Source organism: Cupressus sempervirens, chromosome 11, assembly GCF_028749045.1.
Source record: "Cupressus sempervirens isolate cs-2001-9-10 chromosome 11, ASM2874904v1, whole genome shotgun sequence".
In the NCBI taxonomy this organism is placed as follows: domain Eukaryota; kingdom Viridiplantae; phylum Streptophyta; class Pinopsida; order Cupressales; family Cupressaceae; genus Cupressus; species Cupressus sempervirens.
In genome coordinates this window covers 500,881,865-500,905,079 of record NC_143128.1, presented here as the reverse complement: position 1 = coordinate 500,905,079, position 23,215 = coordinate 500,881,865, and the positions used below count along the sequence as shown (strand labels likewise).

General features: G+C 37.6%; 1 protein-coding gene across 2 annotated transcripts in view; it reads right to left on the bottom strand.

The window, feature by feature from the left end:
- MLH1 (MUTL-homolog 1) overlaps positions 1-23,215 on the bottom strand; it is a 255,513-nt gene that overhangs the window by 96,802 nt on the left and 135,496 nt on the right. For both annotated transcript variants that reach the window (XM_089808703.1, XM_089808704.1), the window contains exons 10-11: positions 19,329-19,423; positions 19,025-19,133 (exon numbers count right to left, since the gene is read on the bottom strand). In XM_089808703.1, the coding sequence (XP_089664829.1) occupies positions 19,025-19,133; positions 19,329-19,423 (204 nt within the window). The remainder of the gene's footprint in view (positions 1-19,024; positions 19,134-19,328; positions 19,424-23,215) is intronic.

Sequence of the window (23,215 nt, the reverse complement as noted above, 5' to 3'; positions counted from 1 at the left end):
AACTTGGTATCAGAAGAGATGGTCTCTAAGCTGAAGCTCAAGAGGGAGAAACATCCCCAGCCCTATCGGATTGCTTGGGTAAAAGATGATCATAAGGTCCTGGTAAGTGAACAATGTTTAGTAAAATTCAAAATTGGGAGTTACCATGATGAAGTTCTCTGTGATGTTATTTCGATGGATGTTTTCCATCTATTATTGGGTAGACCATGGCAGTTTGATAGACATGCAGTACATGATGGACATGCAAACACATACTCTCTGACAAAGGATGGAGTTCGCCACAAATTGAAGCCCATGAAAAAGGAAGGTGAAAAGGTATGTAGCAGTGCTAGGATTTGTCTTGTTGATGAAAGGAAATTTTTAGATGGCATGAAACATCAGCATATGTGCTATGCTTTGATTCCTAGGAAAGATAAAAAAGGTAGTAGTGAAATACCACTTGAAGTTTCAGATTTACTAGGGGAGTTTGGAGATATTATCTCTGATAATGTTCCAGATGGATTGCCACCAGTAAGGCAAATCAGTCATCAGATAGATCTGATTCCAGGAGCTAGTTTGCCTAACAAGGTTGCTCACAGGATGACTCCTGCTGAAATAGAGGAGCTAAATAGATAGGTTCAGGAGCTGTTGAGGAAGGGCTTGATTCGAGAGAGCCTGAGTCCATGTGCAGTACCTGTAGTACTCGCACCAAAGAAGGATGGAGAGTGGAGGATGTGTACAGATTCTCGAGCTATAAATAGGATAACCATCAAGTACCGGTTTCCTTTGCCAAGGATGGATGATCTTATGGACTGCTTGAGTGGAGTGCAGTACTTCACGAAGATAGATCTCAAGAGTGGCTATCATCAGATACGGATTCGAGAAGGAGATGAGTGGAAAACAACCTCCAAGACCAAGGAGGGTCTTTATGAGTGGTTAGTCATGCCCTTTGGATTGACGAACGCCCCAAGCACCTTCATGCGGCTCATGAATGAGGTACTTAAGAAGTTCTTGGGAAAATTTGTTATTGTTTATTTGGATGATATTTTAATCTTCAGCAAGACTTTGGAAGAACATTTATTGCATATTCGTAGTGTCCTTGAAAGGCTAAGGGAAAAGAAACTGTTAATTAATCTGAAGAAGTGTATCTTTGCGAAAAGGGAGTTAGTCTATTTGGGGTTTGTTATATCACCTGAAAGTCTCAAAATGGATCCAGAGAAGGTAAAAGCCATCTTGGAATGGCCTACTCCAAGGTCTGCTACTGAGGTAAGATCATTTCATGGTCTGGTTAGTTTTTACAGGAAGTTTATTAAGAATTTCAGTGGCATATGTGCACCCCTAACTAATACAATAAGAGGGGATAGAAAAGAGTTCAAATGGACTGCAGCAGCTGCGAGAAGTTTTGAATTGCTAAAGAAGAAGGTAACAAAAAAACCTGTGTTGGCACTTCCAGATTTTAGAAAGGTTTTCCAGGTGGATTGTGATGCCAGTGGCAGCGCTATTGGGGCTGTATTAAGCCAAGGAGGTAAGCCTATTGCATATTTTAGTGAAAAATTGAATGATGCAAAGAAGAAGTATTATGTTTATGATCAAGAGTTCTATGCAATAGTTCAAGCCTTAAAGAAATGGAGGCATTATTTATTGCCAAAAGAATTTGTTTTGTATACTGATCATCAGGCATTACAGTACCTAAATAGCCAAGGTAAATTGAATCAGAGGTATATGAAGTGGGTAGAATTCTTGCAGAGTTATACATTTGTGTTGAAGCATAGAAGTGGAAAATCTAACAGGGTTGCAGATGCACTAAGTAGGAGACAGTTGTTGCTTACAATAATGCAGGTTGAAGTAGTTGGGTTTGATGAACTCAAGAATTTGTAACCCGAGGATCTTGATTTTGCTGAAGCATGGAAAGCTTGTAAAGAACCTGTTGCTGTATATAGAACCAAGTGGTTAGACTATTTGATTCAGGATGGCATGTTGTTCAAGGGTAGTCAATTGTGCATTCCAAGGAGTTCCATGAGGGAAAATCTGATTAAGGAGAAACACAGTGGAGGGATGGTAGGACATTTTGGTCGAGATAAGACCATTGCCATTCTTAGAAAACATTATTTTTGGCCTCAAATTTCACAGGATGTGAAGAAGTTTGTACAGAGTTGCCAGGTTTGTCAAGTTGCTAAGGGATTTAGCCACAATACTGGACTATATCAGCCATTGCCTGTCCCATCAAGGCCATGGGAGGACATAAGTATGGATTTTGTTCTTGGATTGTCGAGGACACAAAGGGGTAATGACTCAGTATTCGTGGTGGTTGATAGGTTCTCCAAAATGGCACATTTCATTCCATGCCACAAAACTCATGATGCTGTCCATATTGCAGACTTGTTCTTCAGAGAGGTGGTGAGACTACATGGTCTCCCAAGGAGTATAGTTTCTGACAGAGATACTAAATTTGTGGGGTATTTCTGGAGGACATTGTGGAAGAAGTTGAGAACAGACCTAAAATTTAGTTCCACGCATCACCCGCAGACTGATGGCCAAACAGAAGTGGTAAACAAAAGTCTAGTCAATTTGCTGAGATGGTTAGTTGGGGATAAGCCCAAGGGATGGGATTTGATTCTACCACAGGCAGAGTTTTCTTATAGTAACTCTGTAAATAGGAGTACTGGAAAATCACCATTCCAAATTGCCCAAGGACTGCACCAGAGCTGAGGAAGATAGAACAAGGGGAGAGGACAAGTGCTGAAGCTGAGGAATTTGCTGAACATATCAAGCGTCTACATGAGGAGGTTCAAGCACACATTACCAAGATGAAACAAGAGTATAAGGCTAGGGCTGATCAAAGGAGAAGACATAAGGAATTCCAAGTAGGAGATTTAGTGATGGTGCACTTACGAAAAGAAAGATTTCCAGCCGGTACTTACAACAAGCTGAAAATGAAGAAATTTGGCCCCTGCAAAATTTTGAAGAAACATGACTCAGGAAATGCATATGAGGTGGAGCTGCCAGATGGTATTCACATTTCTCCCATTTTCAACATTGCAGATTTAACAGAGTATCATGATGATGGTGCAGATGAGGAGCTGGTGTTAAAGCCATGTCCAATTCCTGCTTCTAAGAAGGAGGAGATAGAAGACATTCTAGATCATCGTGTGGGTAGGAGTACCAAAAACAGACAGTATGAAGAGTATTTGGTCAAATGGAAAGGACGACCGATCGAAGACTCAACTTGGATTTCAGCAGCTGAGGTTTCCCATTTGGGATTTCCTCTACCATTCATAAAGTGACAGGGTCACTTTTCAATCTACCCTGGGTGTTTGCTGCAGGAGCATCCAGAGGTATAAGGGCAATCCTGTGTCACCCAAAAAAATATAATTAGACTTAGTTTCTGTTTCATGTGTTTTCATTTTTGGATACCCATTTGGGTCAAATAATGGTTCCAACTCTCACAGTTCCACTATCAGTGTTCGTGTAAATCCCGAAAAAATAGGAGTATGTAATTGAGCCATCATTTTGGTGAACTAGGAGGTGTAAATTGGCTAGATGAATGTAATTGTAATTTAGAGCATTCAAGAAAAAGAATCAGGTCAAAAGGCCCCATGGTTTGAAAGTTATTGCAATTTTTCGAGTTGTGGAGACCTCATAAGAATGCTTCAAAGTCAGGTTAGGGGCATTAAATGACCTCGAAAAGGGCCGAAAAATGGGGGACGAGCGAAGCTGGTCAATAGGGCTATAGAGCGCTTCGAGAGCTTTCTGAAAATGTAAATGGTTCGTTAATCGGAGCTACGGTTCAAAAGTTATGCCTCCCGGAAGTTCGGTTACCGTTTCTGAATTCTTCTAGATTTGCGTTGACTTCTAACGCAGCTTCTGGAACCTTCTATTCGGTCGGTGGATGCCTACTAGCACTTTCTAGAATGTACTCCTAGTTCTTAACCCTCCGAGGTCTATTTAAGGAGATTCCTGGCACTGTAAAAGGCAATTCGGAGTGGAGTTTGAGAGGAGGTACTGAAAGGAGAAATTATCTCCAGATTTATGCTATTGTAAGCCCTTAGGGCATGTTTTGAAGTTTATTTCCCCTATACTGTTGTACTAGCTTATTTTCTCAGTTAATATAATTTCCCCTTTTCTGTTGTGTCCATTCTGTGCTTGGGTTGTGTCCCCATCAGAGAACAACTCCAATGTTCCTTACACTTGTGGATACTCGCTCAGTTTTATCAATGTGATTTGTTGGTAATCACGTAGGCGGCCTTACGCAAATTGTTGAGGATGACTTGGACTTTGGTGGGATGAAGGTGATGGGGGTTTGGTTTGTGAAATGTGCGGGTGGCAGATAATGTTGATGGTAGTGATGATGGAAGGTGTGTCTGCCGATGATGATGTTAATGGAAAGCTGTGGTGGTGGAAGGTGAATGGATGAGTTCTATCACTTAACTTACTTCTCTAAGCTTCGACTACCCAGCTACTCACTATTCTACTCCTATTCCTATGAATGGAAGGTTAGCAAATGGATGGGGATCGAACCTAATGAGAGCCGACTAGTGGCCTCACTTCCACAGGTGCAATGATTCAAAGGAACAATAAACTAGTTCACCACACAAGGCTTCCCAACCAGCCGCTAGGATGCTAGTGGTTAGTATTGATCCCTATCAAACATTTACCAATGCTACCATACAACGATCCATCTACTCTAACTTCACTTAAACAACTTCAAATGCAACCAACTTTAACAACTTGAAAGAAAATCTAAGTGGAAGTAGAAAACATGCAATAACACCCAATGTTCTTAATCAACATGCAAATCACAACAATGAAAAAGAGAACAATTTTGGTGTTATCTTTGCAACAATTTCTCCAACACTTTACAAATGAGAGCAAATGGCCTTATATAGGGGCCAAAATACAATGGACGATGGAGATCAAAACAAGATCAACACTCTAGATTGGATCCTCAAAACCCTAATTAGGGTTGCCACCCCATCGGCCAACGAGAAGTTGCCACCTCATCAATGGACCAATGAAAAAAGTGCAAAAAGTGGCAACCAATGAGAAGGCACCAAAATGGTGGCCAATTAGAAATAGACACTTGTCCTATTCTAGAAGAAAGGGAAATTGCCACTTGGGCTTACATCAAATGATCTTCTAATATAAATCTTCCCTTTTCTTTCATTTTCTTAGCTAAGGCAATGAACTTAGCTAGCCTTTGGTTAACTTCTTCCATAGGAGGACAAGGTATGTGCTTCGCACTGAGTTCCACTGACTTCGCCACACCACTTGCTGCTTGTAGTATCCTTTCGTGATCCTTCTCATATTCCTTCGCGAATCCAATAAAAGCACTGAGAGAGGAAAGGGTGCCCAAATGCCTTTTCTTGATAGCAACCTTCCCCAACTCATCCAACCTCGATCCAAAATCGGTCTCATTGATATCCTCTTCTCTGATGTCTTCAAAATCAAGGGCTGCTCCATTGTCGCTCATCATGGTCGTAATGGAAGTGTCGATTCGATGCCTAGGCTGTGATGTGCAACTGCCTTTTGTATATCCTTTTATTGTACCGCCATTGGTATCGGTTATTCACCTCATTTTCAAGAAGAAGGGTGTTTTGGGCATCATATCCTCTTTGTCTTTCTTAGTGTTTGTCCACTTGGGATTCTTACTTGCACTAATATCCTCCATACTTGTCGCCCTATTATGGGATGGTAGAGTGGTGCACTAGAAGGCAAGTAGAACCAAGGGAAGCAATCCTTAGACATGAACGAAAGAGAGAAATCCACTTAAGAACCCCTTTCAACTCTAAATGATTTGAAATTATCTTTACCAATAGCCAAGGGGGATTGTCCTTCCTTTAGTCTATCCTTCATCCGTATCATGTCCACTGTACCGATATTGGTGTCCGTTATTCTCTTCATTTTCGAGAAGAAGGGTGTTTTGGGCATCATATCCTCTTTGTCTTTCTTAGTGTTTGTCCGCTTGGGATTCTTACTTGCACTAACATCCTCCATACTTGTTGCCCTATTACGGGATGGTAGAATGGCGGACCAGAAGGCAAGTAGAACCAAGGGAAGCAATCCTTAGACTAGAACGAAAGAAGGATGTTAGCTTAAGGACCCCTTGCAACTCTAGATGATGAAAATTCACCTTAACCAATAATCGTACAATGACTTTTCAGAATTAGGACTAGACCTCAAGAACTTCAAATCCACTTGCAAATCATAAATTTATCATGTAATTCACCTCCAAATAAAATTACCCAACCTAGGGCAAAAATTGCAGCTTCTTGCAAAAATCAGAATTTTATCTTCCACAAATTTTGGCTCCCACAAAATTCGGCCCCCAAAAATTTTGACTCCCACAAATTTCGCCCTCCACAAAATTCGCCAACCAAGAAGAGTGCAGATCTGCTCTTGCAAAATTGCCAACACCTTGAGAAGGAGAAGTGAGAAGTGACGAGGAAACGGGAGAGAGGCCTCCTCTTATACCCAACTTGGACCCTGGGAGCAAGAAAAACAATAATTAATGCAAAAATTATGGCCCACAATTAAATACTTAGCTAAATATCAATTTTGCTAAAATGAAAATTGCCTTTTAAAATTGCCAATTAGTTCTAAATTGCAAAAGAAAATTAAATGGTGCCTTGGAGATATTAAATATTTTCATTTAATGAGGATTTAATAATTAATACGTCATTAAAATTGGATTTTGGCTAACCAAAAACCATTGTTCAATATTAAATTACCAATTTCATTACAGGCAAAAAGTTTTCAAGGCAATTTTAATCTATTAAAGCCAATTTTTTGCAATTTTTACCCAAATTGATTTTGCTATGCCAATTTTTTTTTTTTGACAAAAATAAAATAAAATTTCTTCTAGAGCCAAAAATCGATTTTTGCAATTTAGCCTCATTTCAACAAAATTAAAATTTTCACCAAAGAAAAATTTGAGATTTTCCAAAACTTAAGTCTAACAAAATCTTCCTTTTGAAAGATTATTCAAATTTATACATTTATATCCGGATTTTCAAAAGAAAACGTCTAAGTACAAATTTACAATTTTATCCTGCCAAATATTGCTCTTTAAAATTTTGTCCGGCCTAAGGATGAGATTGGTGGCTCTGGAAAATCAAGTGAAGCCGGGTGAAAATAATCTAAGCCTCCCCACATTTGTCCTGAAGGTGCCAAGGCGTGAAATTTTCAAAACTCAAAAATTTTGGACAACCCAAAAATTTGCCGAGGTAATCAAAAAAAGGGGTCCCCAAAGAATTTGGGGCGATGGTGTGAGAACCTCACTACAATAGGCTACCTCCCCAATTCTCCTCAACACCCTATATGATCCATAGAATCTAGGCTTGAGCTTCTTCGAACCGCTCTTCTTCAACTCTATCTATAGGGTTGAAGACGTAAGAACACCATATCTCCAACCTCAATAGATCTCTCAGTCCTATGTCAATTAGCATAAATCTTTTGTTGATTTTGGGCTCATTGCATATTCTCCCTGAGAGTTGCAAGGATATCTTGTTGTTCCTGGAATCAATCCTTGGCCAATAGGATTAGTTACTGAAAAGACAAATCCGTGTAGGACAATGGTTCGTAACCATATAGTGCTCTAAAGGAGACATGCCAATAAACATATGATAGGTCGAGAAGTAGGAATACTCACCCAAGTACAACCACTTGACCCAAGCTCGTTGTTGTCTTGAAATGTAGTTGGTGAAATACCCTTCTACTGACTTATTTACTATCTCCATTTGTCCATCCATTTGAGGATAGTAGTTGGTGTTAAGGGTCAGCTATGTCCATGCTAGCTTGAATATAAGTTGCAAAAATAATTTGAGAAACTTGTTGTCCCTGTAACTAACAATGGGCTTAGTGCAATCTAAAAACCTCTCTAAAAAACAATGTTGCCACCTAAAAGGTTGTCCAATCAGCTGTCATGACAAAAAGGTGAGTGTATTTTGTCAACTTGTCACCTAAAATGAATATATTGTCCTTATCATGTACCGTTGGAAGTCTTGTAATAAAGTCCATATATATACTCTCCCATTTATGCTCAAGAATTGGTAAGGGCTTCGATAAACTAGCAGAATACACATGCTCAAACTCGGTATACTGACAAGTCAAGCACTCTAGCATGCTTAAGAAGATTGTCCTTAAGGCCCTTCCGAGAGAACCTCTCTCTAATCTACATGTATGTCTTAAAGTACCTAGGATGACCTATTGGATTATCATGTATCGCTTGTAAAATCTGATCATTAAGTTTGGATTCAGGAACTAGATAGATTCTAATTTTATTGAAGATTACATCATCAATGACCCTGTACCTGTCATCCTAAATCTATCCATCAATAACCTCACATGTAAACGTATTCTTGGAATACTCAACTAAAAGTTGAGACCTTTAATCAGCTGAAATCTCTAACATAGAACAACAAATAGCATTAGTTGGACTCCTGGAAAGTACATTAGTTACTACATTATTCTTTCACTTGACATATTCAATGTCAAAATCGTAGGCCTGAACCTTGCTGATCCACCTTTGTTTTCTCTCTTCCCTACCAAGAAAAAATGCAGATTGTTATGATTTGTTCTTACCACAAACCATCCACCCACCAAGTACTACCTGAACTTAGCTAGAGCATGTATAATGACCAACATCACCTTATCATAGGTGGAATATAACTTCTCATGACCCTTCAACTTCTTACTCTCATTAGCAATAGGATCACTCTCCTGCATAAGTACCGCACCTATCTCGTCACCAGAGGCATCACACTCTAAAATGAATCATCTAAGGAAATCTAATAATGCTAACAAAGGGCACGTACTCATTACATTCTTGACCTTATCAAATATCATGTATGTATCCTTCGACCACCTAAAAGAACCCTTTTTCATGAGATCAATAATTGGTGTTGCAAGCTGAGAAAACCCCCTCACAAATCTCTTATAATAAGAACATAACCCAAGGAAGCCTCTCAAATCAGAAACATTTCTTGATGGTGACAAACCAATATAGCTTGTATCTTCTCCTAATGAACTTTAACCCCATTAACACCAATGACATGCCCAAGGTATAAGATCTTTGTCAAGCCAAACTCGCATTTGGACTCTTTGGCAAATAATGAATGTTGCTCCATAATACTCAAAACCTCATCCAAATGTTGTAGGTGCTCCTCCCAAGTCTTGCTAAAAATCAGAATGTCATCAAAGAATATTAACATGTACTTACACAACTGCTTATTAAAAATGTGATACATACAAGACTAGAAAGTGGCAAGTGCGTTGATGAATCCGAAAGGCAACTAGAAAGTGGCAGTGTGTTGATGAATCCGAAAGGCAAACTCAGAGACTATAATCACATCTAAAAATTGTCTTATGCACATCCTCTCATGGACCCAAATCTAATGGTACCCTAAATGAAGATCAATCTTCAAAAAATACACAACCCTATGTAATTCATCCAATAACTCATCAATGTGAGGAATGCGATACATGTTCTTAGTAGTCCTCTTATTCAAAGCCATGTAATCAATGCACATCTGCAGAGTCCCATCTTTATTTTTTACCAAAATCACCAATGAAGCAAATGGGCTCAAACTTGGCCTAATGCGTCCCATGTCAAGTAATTCTTTGATAGTTCACTCAATCTCCTTATAATATCTAGGTGGCGATATGGTGTAGTGATGACCGGCTTCACACCCTCCTCCAACTCTATCACGTTCTCAAACCCACGGTCAGAAGGTATGCCCAAATGAATATCACCAAAAACACCCTTGTGCCTATCTAGCACTAACTGGATATCAACGTGATGCTTCTGTCCCAAATCAAATATGGATTTAGTGGAGACAAAGCAATGTCTTGCCCACTTTGCATCATCATGTCTCAGTATGAACTCCATCCTATGAGCCAAAATGATCTTGGTACCTCTCTTAGTCATGGCTCTAAGAGTGCCCTGTTGACCACCTCTCATAAATTCAAGTTGCTTCTAGTCATGATCAATAGTGTACCTGTCGCGAGTCTAGAGTTACTAAAGACCCAAAATAGCATCCATCCCTCCTAACTCAACCACATAAAATTCTGCAGTCAATGTGTAATTCCCCAATTGAATAATAAGTTGTGGAACCATCCTAGAGCAATTAAGTTTTTCTCCACCAGCAACCTTAACATTGAATTCAAGAACTGTGTTCACTTGCAACTTCCTTTTTGTTTTTCTATGGAGGCATTAATAAAATTATGTGTAGCCCCCGTATCCACTAAACAAATTGTTTGTTGCCCTTTTACCACTCCCTTCAAGCAGATAAGACTGCCTATAGGTACCCTTGAGAGGGTGACAACTGTAGGAGGCTGATCTAATACCTGTTTCTCAATTGTCTCTACCTAAGGCTACTCGTGATTATCTTCCTTATCACTGTCATCAGATTTGTTACCTTCATTTTCATCATCCGAAACTACCTCAATTTAATGAAACTTGCCTTTTCCAAGGCATCTATGATCTAGGGTCCAAGGTTCTTTGCATGTGACGCACAAGATCTTCCTTGTTAGTTCACCCCTAGACTCAAAATCTAACTTGGGTGGAGCAGCCTTGTTCTGATTTGAAGATTTCAAGTTAGTCTTTGACCCCTTGAAAGGAATGTCGGGAGGTTGAATTGTTGTTGAAACTATACAAATCTAGTGCCATCTTGATTGCATCTTGGAAAGTATTGGGTTTCAGCACTTTAACAAACCTCTTGAATCTTTCATTTAATCCTTCCACAAAAAAACATCACCTTCCTATTTTTGAACATGTTAAGGATCATGATGTATATCCATTGAAACTCAGTAATATAACTGCTCAATGCTCCACTATACTAAAGTTGGGCGAATTCCCTATAATAGACTTCTATGTTCTTCCTGTCAAATCAAGTGATCAACTTGTTGCTATACTGCTTGCATGAATTAATCATGTCATGATCTTGGGTAACAAGTCCATGATGCCACCAATCATTTCAATCATGGGTTTTAATGTGAGAAATGTATCCAACTTATGTATCTAAGCCCTAGCTATAGCTTTCCCACTGCCATCAAATATTGGTAAAGTTAATTTAACCGTGGGACAATAATAGAGAACTATCATCATAAAATAATAACCTAAGCATTAAATTTTGGTCCTCTTCCATCCCTTGTACAAGCACGTTAGTCAATCGGGATGCACAAATAGGCTAGTGTGAGGGTGTGTTGATCATGCAAAGTGGGGGACATGACATCTTTCAGGAGGCGTCCGAACACCAAGCATGGAGGGATACCATGGTGGAAGAATAATCTTTCATTATGAGAATAACGTATGGGAGGTAGTGCCACATTTAGAAGGCAAGTCAATGGTGGGCTTGAAATGGTTGTACAAGATTACACAAGCTGTAGACGGTAGACCAGTCAAGTTCAAAGCCCAATTTGTGGCTAAGGGTTTTTCATAGAAGAGATTGATTGCGATGACACCTTCCTTCAGTAGCCAACTACTCATCCATCAGGGCTATCATTTTTGTAGCAGCACAGTTGGGTTGGAGGATTCATCAAATGGACATGAAGACGACCTTTCTCCACGAAGTAATTGAGGAGATCTATATAGAGTAGCTAGAGGGCTTTGAGGTTCTCAAAAGCGATTTCCATGTACGTAGGTTGAGGAGAGCGTTGTATTGGCCCAAGTAGGTCTCAAGGCATGGTATGCATGTATTGTTTAGTTACTTGCAAAGCTTGAGTTTCTCCAAGAGTACACAAATCCAAACTTGTACTATGTTCAAGTGAAGGGAAAACCTCTCACAATGGTGTTGTATGTTGATGACTTGTTTCTCACAACATCCGAGGAGCTTATTGCACAGTGCAAGAAGGATCATACAGGAGAGTTTGAGATGGACTTGGGGTTAATGCATTACTTTCTGGGAGTTGAGTTTGTCAAAAAGAGGGATATATCTTCCTTGGGGAAGGAAATTAAACAATTGAGATCTTGAAGTAGGACAGAGGACTATAAGCCCATGTTCACACTTATTACCAACTAGAAGAAGATCAATACTTCTAGATCAAAGGCAGTGGACCCGACTATATACAAACAGATCATTGACTCTCTTCCATATCTAGTCAACAATAGGCTACATATTTGTTCTACAATGAACTCACTCAGTCATCTTATGGTAAAGCCTAAGCAAGTGTATTGGGTAGCTGCAAAGCAAGTTTTGAAGCATCTCCAATGCACAGTTGACTATGGGATGAGGTATGTTCAGCATGGTGGAGTGAAGCTCGAGTGGTTCACCGATGGAGATTTGGTAAGCAAAATAGCTAAGTAGAAAAACACTTCAAGGTGTGATTTTAGGTTGGGATCACAAGCTGTCTCTTGGTACAACAAGAAACAAAAGGCGGTTACACAGAGTTCTATAAAGATTGAGTATATGGCATCTACTATGGTTACATGTAAGTCTATCTGACTTCAAAAAGTTCTAATTAGGCTTTTTGATCATGAGCTTGATCCTATCATTTACTATGACAATCATAGTATCAAAATCTATGAGAATTCAACATTTCATGAAAAATCAAAGTATATTGAGGCCAAGTACCACTTCATCAGAGAGTGTCCGTAGAAGGGGAAAGTGAAGTTGCAGTACATTCCTACAAAGTAGCAAGTTATACACATCTTGACCAAGGCCTTGATAAAGGGCAAGTTTGTATACTTTAGTGATAAGTAGGGTGTTGTGTAGAACACCTTCATTTCATCAACAAATTATTTATTGACAACAAACTTAATAACTTTTTCTATCTTTTGTTTGGAAAAATGTGAAAAGTTTACAGCCTGCTCATCTAAGGAAACATGATACACTCAAACCACAACATTGTGGCAACTACAACTTTTGAAGATATTACAAATTACAGACAAATATAATGAGAAAACTCCAATTTATGGTATTTTTTTGTTTTTATCTATAATTACATATTACTTCTCTATATTATGTGATGGATTATAGATGCATCCATCATAAGTAATTCTATTACCTTTTATTGAGAATAATTGCACCTAGCACTTACCATAAGCTTATCCCAGAGATTGGTACGAATTCCCATAGCTAGTACACATTCCTTGCATCTCAATTGACTAGATATGTCAATGCATTTGATGATGCATTTTTTGCAAGAACGATACTAGAACCTTTCATATTAATCATGACCCTTGGAGCTACATTTGTGATGATTTATTTTTTAGAAACACCATAATGTACTCCATTGAGGTCCACATCCTTGCAACTACGTAGAAAATTGCCATTTATTCATGAAAACACATTATGCCTTCAAAACATTAAGGCTCTTCAAATTTTGATTTTCTGTTAGTTTCATGGATACTTATCCCCCCAATCATTAACATCTTCTAATGTCTCCTCTTTATCGATTTTATGCAGCATTCCATGAGGATGTGTCCCCTAAGAAATTTGGATAAGTCCCTATATTGAGGATGTTGCAAGAATGGGGGATGGCATATAGACATTTCATAGACTTCCCCAACGTGTCTCTCTTTTTACAGGTACATCCCCAATTGAAGAGGATGTACCAAAGATGCCCAATGGATAGTCAGCCATCCCCATCTTTCCATCTTGCTATTCTAATAAAAAAAAAGACTTTTATTTTATTCTAATTTTTCTTCATATATGGACCCTGTTATGGTAAATTAATGTTGTTGTATGAAATTGAGGAATTGAAAGCTCCTATAGATTTATAAAGATGATGATGCAAAAAGAAACAATTGCAAACTGAAGATGACAATAGAAACTACTTAATAAGCTGAAGACTAACTAAGATGACCACTAAAGAAACATTACAAATATTATAATACCCCAGTGGTCATTGTCTAACTGCCCTACAAAGCATTGTGCATGTCTTGTGGTCATAAATTCTTCAAAACATTTTGTTGCTCTTGAGACCCTCCTTGAATCTACAAATTGTTAATGACCAAGAACCCATCCAATCTGATGTTTAGTAACAAAGGTATTACTCCTTGCAGCCAGAGATATTGAGATGAAATTGAAACCACGATTTTGAGAAAAAAATGCCAAACCCTTTTGCAGTTGAGCACTCCATTGCAAAAATGACTACAAGATGACTCACTGAGTACTTTTGTAGATGAGCACTACCACTCAATGCAAACTGCAAGAAACCATGATTTGTTAGGAGAAATTTGGAAAAACAAAATGACCAAATGCAAGACAAGGATTAGAGAATACAAAGCTTTGTTTTTTCGAAAAAACCGAGTGAATTGAATAGATAATTTTTGAGAAAACAAATAAATTCCAATAGATAATTTTCGAGGAAAATTTATTAAAATCCAAGAGATAATTTTTAGGAAAATTTTATTAAAGACCACAAATAATGTTTTTTGGGGAAAAATATAAAAACCCACCAATTAATTTTTGTAGAAAAATTTATTAACAACTACCAAATAAATTTTTAACAGATAAAATAAATACAAATCTTACTAAATTTTTTAAGGGAAAAAAATTATAAACCCATAAAAAAAACCTTAACCACGGGTTAGAGTTGAGCAATGAGAGTCATCAAGCATAAACCCACAAAAAAATAGAATAAATGCAGGTCGTGGGTCTAATGAAGACGCAAGTAGCTTGAAAAGTTTTCCAAACACCAACTCGGGATATAAAATCCCACCGAAACTTGCAATCTTGCCATTGAAGGGGTCGTATGAGAAAAAAAAAAGATTCAACAAGGGAAGATGGTCGTACAGGCCCTAAACAACAAATGTAGAGGGAATAATCACAAATTTATCGTGTCAAAAGTCACGAGTTCAAAAATTCTAAACAGAAGGCCGTCAAAAAAAGCAAAAAGAATCCTAACATAGACAGAAAGCTTCGAACATGGGCTAGAAAAGATGCAGAATGAAAAACAAAAGTCTGAACACCAGATAAAAAGAAAATAAGTGTTGTTGAAAAAATAGGACATGGCCACAGAAAAAGGGTGTCACTCAAGCTGAGACTACAAACAAAAACAAAAAACCCTTGGATGCGGGTTAAATTTGCAGCAGGAAAATGCCAACACAAGCATAAAAACCCTTGTTTTTCAAAGCATTGAAAAACCACAATTTTCAGAAGTACCTCTAATGATGAAGAAATTGAAAAGCAATTTTTTGGAAAAATCCACAAGAGACTTGCGAATTTTTCATATTCAGAAAAACCCAATTGGCTCTAATGCCATCTTATGGTAAATTGATGTTGTATTAAACAAAAGAGATGAAAGCTCCTTCTATAGATTTACAAAGACAATGCTCTTTACAAAAATAATCATGAACTAATAAAAAAAATAGAAACTAACAAACTAAACAACAACTAAGATGACCATTTAAGAAACAATACAATATTCTAATACCCTCCCTTGATGGTCATCGTCTAACTACTTAGCAAAAGACTATGCATGTCTTGTGGTCATAAATTCTTCAAAACATTCTTTTGCGGCTCAAGCCCTCCCCAAATCTGCAAAATGTTAATGACCAAGAAGCCATCCAATCTAATGTTGGGTAACAAATGTATTACCCCCTGTAGCCAAAACTAAGATGAAACTAAAACCACAATTCGAGGAAAATTGCCAAACCCTTTTGCAGATGAGCACAATGCCGCAAAATAGACTGCAAGATGATTCACCAAGAACTTTTGTGGATGGGCACTACCACTCAACATAGACTACAAGAAGACATGATTTTTTAGGAGAAAATTTGGAAAAACAAAGCAGTAGAATCCGAGACACAAATTGGAGAATACAAAGCTTCCTTTTTGAGAAAAATGGTGAAACCAACAAATAATTTGAGGAAAAACTTATTTAAACCCACCAATTAATTTTTGAGGAAAATATTATTAAAACCTATTAGATAATTCTTTTTAAGGATAAAGAATTATAGAAATCTTATAGAATTTTTTATGGTAAAAAATATTAAAAACCAATGAGTTTTTTTTAAAGGAAAAGATTTATAAACACATAAAAAAACCTAAGTTGTTAGTGCAGGTTCGAGGACAAGTTCGTGGGTTCGGACACTAGTTACAGGACTCAGACTTGCCTCTGACTCAGAAAGTCAAAATCGGACTCGGACTTGGCGACCAAACTCGGCAAGGACTCAAAAAATTGAAAAACCCATGAAATTCAAAGATTTTTAAGGATTTAAAGATTTTTTCATGCATCATTTGGTCAATTAACATCAAATACACAATAATTGAGATAAATAGAAGCTACTTAACACTTATACACAATTTTGCATAGATCACATAAGTATAACAACGAATTTCTAAAGGAAAAAAACTGAATAACATTATATAAAGTTAAACATAGTGTCACTGCCAAATGTCTACAATATATAAAATCCATGGAATCAAAAGTTGAAAACATATATCAAAATATCAACTAGAGTGTAGAAGACTAAGGTTCATAGTAGCCTATGCCCTCCTATGAATACACCTAAGATATATCATAAAAGACTCAAATATTGAGAAATATGTTTGTTACAGCTTATGTGCGCATTGTAGACAACAACAGGGCTCTCAAGTATGTCGATCAATTTGTTTGGTGAAACACAACCTTTAACGGTAAAAGTCTTTTAATAACAATTATAGTTGGCTTACAAATTTTTGCCAAAAAAATGATCAAGGACATAGCCAGCAACACATATACACGTAAGTCTGAGAGTTTATAACTTTATGTACAACACTAGAGAGTTCTAACATTCATGAACACGTAAGTCTGAAGAAAAAAAAGAAAAAAAAAAAAAACTCATATACATCATTATAGAATTCTAATACAAATATATGTAAATCTGAAAATATCTGTAGAGCATTACTGAACTCTACAAACCTGAAACTGAAAGCGACTTCTTCAAAATGAAACCCAAATAGTAACCAATATTGGCAGTCAGCCTTCAATTTGGGTAACTATCCTTCATTTTGAGATGTAGGGCTATTCAGCTATGTAATTTGCTATAACCTGGTTAATGACATTTGAAGATTTAAATATTAAATTTCCTATAATATTCAAGATTTTCACACATAAATTTTAAGATTTAAGATTTAAGATTCAATCCTTAATAAATTTCTGACATACCACAACATTATTTTCAGAATTAGTATACACTGAAAAAAAACACCTTCCAGAAATCTCTATTTGAATTTTTTTTTTTAATTAATTTAAAAAAAATAAAAATAAAAAAATAAAAATAAAAAAATAAAAAATAAAAAATCGGGAGTGCTGGGCTCGGGACTCGATGGGTCCACGTGGACTCTGCAAGGACTCGACTAAGTCCGAGTCCAAAGGCCATTTGCCTCAGAAAGGTCGCCTTTGCCTCGGACTCACAGAGTCCTGGAACACTAGTGTATATATATATATATATTATACCATAATAAAATAATAATAAATATAGTTTTTTATGTTTTTAACATATTTTTTGGCTTCATGGGTTGTAGGTCCTCAAATAGATTTTCATGATACACTATTATATGCTAAGTCTCCCTTAATCCACCCATCTCGAATTGGAACCATTTCTGAAACTGTCTTTCATCTTTTCTTTTTTCGTTTGTCCCAAAGATTTGACACAAAAATGCCTCTCAATCAGGATCGCCAAGATCTGAAGCTCAACAATGCTATCTAACCATGACAGTTCCCGCCTTGTACAAAACTAAATACAGGAGTATCATGGACATATGGTTTCTCTAAGAAAACTCTGAATATTCAAATGACAAGTGAATCTCTAAAAAAACCAACGTTATACAAGAAGATAAATAGCATGACTTTGTCGAGTCCATATAAGACTTCATTGTGAGCAATCTATCTAAAATATCTTTAGACAATGTGCAAGAAACACTTCCTTATTTCTGTAATTTAACCTAGCTCCGATACCATGTTAATGTTTTTGCCCAAAAATTAGATAAACAACAACAAAGAAGAAGAGAAATAATACACAAAAGACTCAAGTCATTTACCCTGGGAAAACCCTTCCACTTGAAGGGAAAAACCCAGCCACACCAACAAAATATCACTTTTATTGATCATAAAATTCAAATACAAGGCTTTCACTTTACTTATTTACAATATATCAAGCAATCATATAAATAGATTGCACAAGTCTCTTCATCTTTCACGCGAAAGTCTCTTTAAGTCCCAAAATTAAGACCCTTCATATTTCTACATATTTACCACATTTACCACTTCATATCTCCATATGTATGCCTCTTCGCATGTCGTATGACACATGTCCTTTTACATAATATCAACTTAAATATAATCATAAATATCTCTTTCACCTGAAAATGACCATAACAGTCATAACAAACATATTTCAATCTCATAAAATTAGAGATAAAGATCTCTATCGCAGCTACAAACTTCAACACAAATGATCTTCAACTTGCAGTATGAGGATGCCAGTTATCTTGAGACTCCTTATGATTCTGAATCTGATTACTGAATCTTGAATCTTAATTGATCAACATTTAATCATGAACTAAGTTTTGATTTTCGAATTGTAATGATTTGCTGATTTGCATTGGAATTGTGAGCACAAATGTATATAATATGGCTTATTAGTCATTTCAATTTGAATACTTGTGAGCTATCAGATATGTTGATCGATGGTGAAGTATCATACTATCAAATGATTTAAATTTGTATATTTCTTGCATATATATATATGTTTTAAAATTGTATATAAGAAAATGCATCCACAACCCCGCTCCCCCCTCCCCCACATAAAGAAAAAAAATAAAATTGTGCATCCGCATCTGAATAGGCAGCTTAGAGTTATATTAATTTTGATAATTCACTTTTTCCGATCAGAGCAATGATTAGAGTTTTAGTATTTACATTTTCAGTTTCTTCATACAATCAGAAAAATACAGTAAAAGTTGCATATTTTCTATTACACCATTAATACAATTTATTATCTGCTATCACTAGATATTCGTGGGCTAGAGAAGCTACAAGTTCAACCAAGATATATACTTTATTTTACTTTCAAGCAATCTGTATGACTCATCATAGTGAATTGAGACAAGCATCTGACCTTAATTTCACAACATTCACAAGATACAATTGTGTCTTGTATTGCACCAATGCCAAAGTGTTGTCTGCCATCCCAACATATGTACAATCCTTGACAATATCCAATAACCCTGCACCATTTTCTTGGTCAGTAATCCCAAGCACATTGGTTGCCAACAATATTCACTTAAAAAAGGAGAGAAGAAACGAACAACAAAAGCGATTGTCTGAATTTACAAAATTTATTCATCTCTAGAGATCTACAACAGCATTGATGCAATGTAACTCATGATATCAACAAATACAAGGTTTGCATTATACACCACCTGAGTGAGCATTCCTATCAACAGCATCCATGAGTTCTTGTATGCTTGCCAAATCTGCACTTTCCTTTGGATTGCGCCTTTGTCTTACAGCATGCCTATCATGAAATTCTAATTAATGATTACAAGCATAAGAATTCCCTCCACCATAATAAACGCTTTTATGTCTTTGATTACCTTTGTAACTGCTACTAATGAAGACAAAAGATGATTGGACCAGCAGATATGGAAACACAAAACATGTGCTTAATTTGGAAAGTTGTACATGATTCTTTACTTGTTTAACCTGTGCATTCTACCAAGACAATCTAATATTTAGGTACCTAAAATTTGATTCAAATATAAAATATTTGCCAACCTATGTCCGCCTTTTCAAATGTGACGCTCTCAAAGGTTATCCAAATAGAAAGAAAACACTCAAGCCAACAAAAAGGAAGCAGAGCTATGCATCTCTAATAGGAACAATGACACTCAACCCTAGTAAACTACAATTCTAAAAAAGTTGGGAACAAGTTGACCTGCAACCAAAAGAGAACCAAACAAGTCACCAAGAGCCAAAGGTAAAGATTTCTAATAAATGATAAAAAATCTGAAGGAAAGAAGAATTGGTGAGAAAGTACCCATCGTAAGGAAAAACTTACAATCACATGCATTGTTATTTGACTGCACAAGCTGGAAGTAACCAAAAATAATCTTTCATAGAAATCACACAAGGAATATTGGTAACCATAATATATTTAGAAGCCTTTCACAGTGACTATACCAGGCAAGATTATGAGCACTGTTTTACATTCGCTGAAAAAAAATCGATTCCACAAAGCGTGTCACATGGTGCTATAAACTACAAAGGAAATTATTCAAGGAAATTTAAAACTTAAATTTTATAAAAAGGCAGGGAATTGTTTATCACACAACATGTCACATCCTACTATTACAAAGGCAATCATTTTAAGAAATAAACATTTAGTTTTTTGTAAGAGGGCAGTTAATCACAGTTGTGCCAGCAAATAAAAAATATAAAACTGAGATTTTGACAGAATGTCAAGTATAAATAAAAATGATGCACATTCTAAAGCAGAAATACACAATATACATAGAAAAAGCACTCAAATATTTGTTTTCAAACTTCAAACAAGGTAGTATTTTAGTTCAATATCTACTTCAAAAAAAAAAATTTGCTTTCAATTCTATTGAACGAAAACTCCCGCGTGCTCGTCGACTACAACCCATGGCGATTCTCCCAAACTTACCTTGCCTTCGTGCCATCCATGGCTGCCATTGGTGCCCGTAATCCTTTTGCTCGTGGTTTCACTCACGTTAGCCTTGAGTTTTCGTCAGTTTTCGCTGGTTTTCATCACTCTCTTGTGCTCTTTTTGTTTGGCTCGTGCCTACTTGCTCTCTTTTGTCATCGTTTCGTCTGCTCATGCTTAGGCATTTGCATCCTTCATGCACTTTGTGTTGGTGCTATTTATATTACTTTCAATCTACTATGGGCCACTTCTGGGTGGCTTTCTGTCAGGTATTTTTGTTGTTGCACCTAGGCATGGTGGCTTCGTTTGCTCACGTTGGCCTCCTACCTCCTTTAGCGGTTATTTGTTTTGGTGGTGGCTTATCTTGTTCACATCGGCCTCTTGCATCCGCCACACTTCTAGATGTGTCGCATGATTGTCACTTGTGCTAGAGTAGGGCGATCTTGTTCCTTGGGGCTCTTTGTCTCTTCATGATGTTTTTCGAGTTGGCTTTCTCCCATCTCTGTGGTCTGTCTATTCAGCAGGGAGATTGTGCAACGAGACTATGTTTAGTTTTGCTAGCGACTGTTTGTTCTAGACAAGTGCCTACTTAGCAAGCGTCTATTGGTCGTCTGCTCGGAAAAGTGACAGTCTTGGCTACTACCACAGACTTCTTTTCTCAAATTGATTATTTGCTCAAGCGGTCATTGTTGCTCTGTCTTCATGGGAATTATCCGTTATGCTTGTTGCCTCCTCTCGATCTATGGGTACTCAATTCCTTTCGCAACCTCTACCCTTAACTCATCAACAATTCATAGACAGAATGGTTAAACTAGAAGCCGAGAATCAATTCTTGTGAGACACTGTTCAGTCCTTTTTTGCGACTCTTTTCGATCTACAACATGTCACCTCCAATACTGCAAGCATTAACAAATTTTGTGCAACTTTTACCAATGAAACATAGGGCATTAAGACACACATTGGCACCATCATCGATTAGATTGGAAGAATTGACATCATCAAAAATAAACATGCTGAACACATTGATAAACAAACCTCCTTGATTTTGGAAACTGAATAGCAGATTAAATCTTTGGCCTCCATCTGTAACAACACCAACGTTACACCTCTTTCTAGTGTTGAGTTGATTAATCAAATGAAGGTCACTGATGAGTTTGTTAGGCGCGCCTAGGAACTCAACTTAAGAGTGCAGTTCCTTTCTCTTTCCTCCGAAAACTCCAACTCAACTGGATACTCCTTCCACAGTGACCAATTAGGCATCTCAGGTTTCACACTTGACAGGGTTTGGATTGGCTCAGACGATACTCTTTTCCTCAGATTCCTTTCTTTGGTTGGCCGGTTGTGGATTCTTAGGGTGAAGAGGAAGCTTTTCTCTCTTCCTAATAAGATTTATCTCAATGAGGTCTCAAGTAGCAAAGTTGAAACATTCTCGGGTCTTGTTGCAAAGGCTAGACGCTACACAAAGTGGGAAAATATTCGAAACCTCAGAGTTTCTATTCATGACTCCCCTCCCCTTGGGTGGGAGTCAAGATAGGCCTTCAAGGCCAAATGATGATCTCTACAGCAGTTAGGAAAGGGGATGCCTCCCAGTGGCTCCCTTCTTGTCAACTGTTGGAATGGCAATGGCACCTTTTGGTCCTTGCCAGGTGTTTTTTAGAATGTCATCGATTATTAGATATTCTTATTGTCACCAAGACTCATGAGTCATTCTCGTCCTTTTCCTAGATTCGTCGAGCACTAGTGGCTTTGACTATAGGGACACGATCAGGAATTCTAGTCTGGTTCCTTCACCGTCTTCGAGGTTTTACGGATTTTGTCGATGGGTGTCACAGATGCTCTTACATGGCCTACTACTCGTCTAAGACTATTGTCAGATCCAACCCTGATGGCGGAGCCCATTGTTGGTATGCACAAGTTTCTACCTTGTTGAGCTCAACTGGGATCAAGATTGATAGTCTCCCTCCCTTCTAGTACTCTCTAGATGCTACCACCCACCTCCTTCCCTCACAGCAGGAGTTGAACGGTCATGTCAGACTTGACATCTACAGATAGTACATTACCACGACCTCGTGCAACCCTTCGGGTGGTCTCCAGCAAAGGATGGCCTTCTATGCTGAGCACTTGCTTAACATTCAGGATGAGGTCATTGTGCACCCTCTATACTTGTCTCAACATTGGAGCCATGCCCTCCACATCTCCTTGGGTTCCTTTCGTGTCGGCTCCCATTAGTTTCACATCTAGATTGACCACCAAATTGATAGAGTCGATCGGATCTGCCGCCTTTGTGCCTTAACCGAGGTCAAGATTGAGATTCACATTATCTTCTAGCGTCCCACCTATTATGAGATAACGGGGTGGCTTTACTACCTATTTAGAAAGTGTAGGCTTCTTTCGTCTTTCTTCATTTACATAAATTAGTGGTGTCTTGCTCTTTACGTCCAGGAGGCCATGCAGCTTCTCAATCATACCTTACAAGGTCCTATTCCCTTTGAGGTGGACTTTTGATAAGCTTATCATTTCCTTTTTCTCATCGATGTCCCCTGTCTAGGGCGCGAAGCAGCCACTTGATCCTCCTATTTCCAGACACACCAAGCTTGTGAGACCTCCCAGTCCTAGCAGGTTCACTCATCAGCAACACTC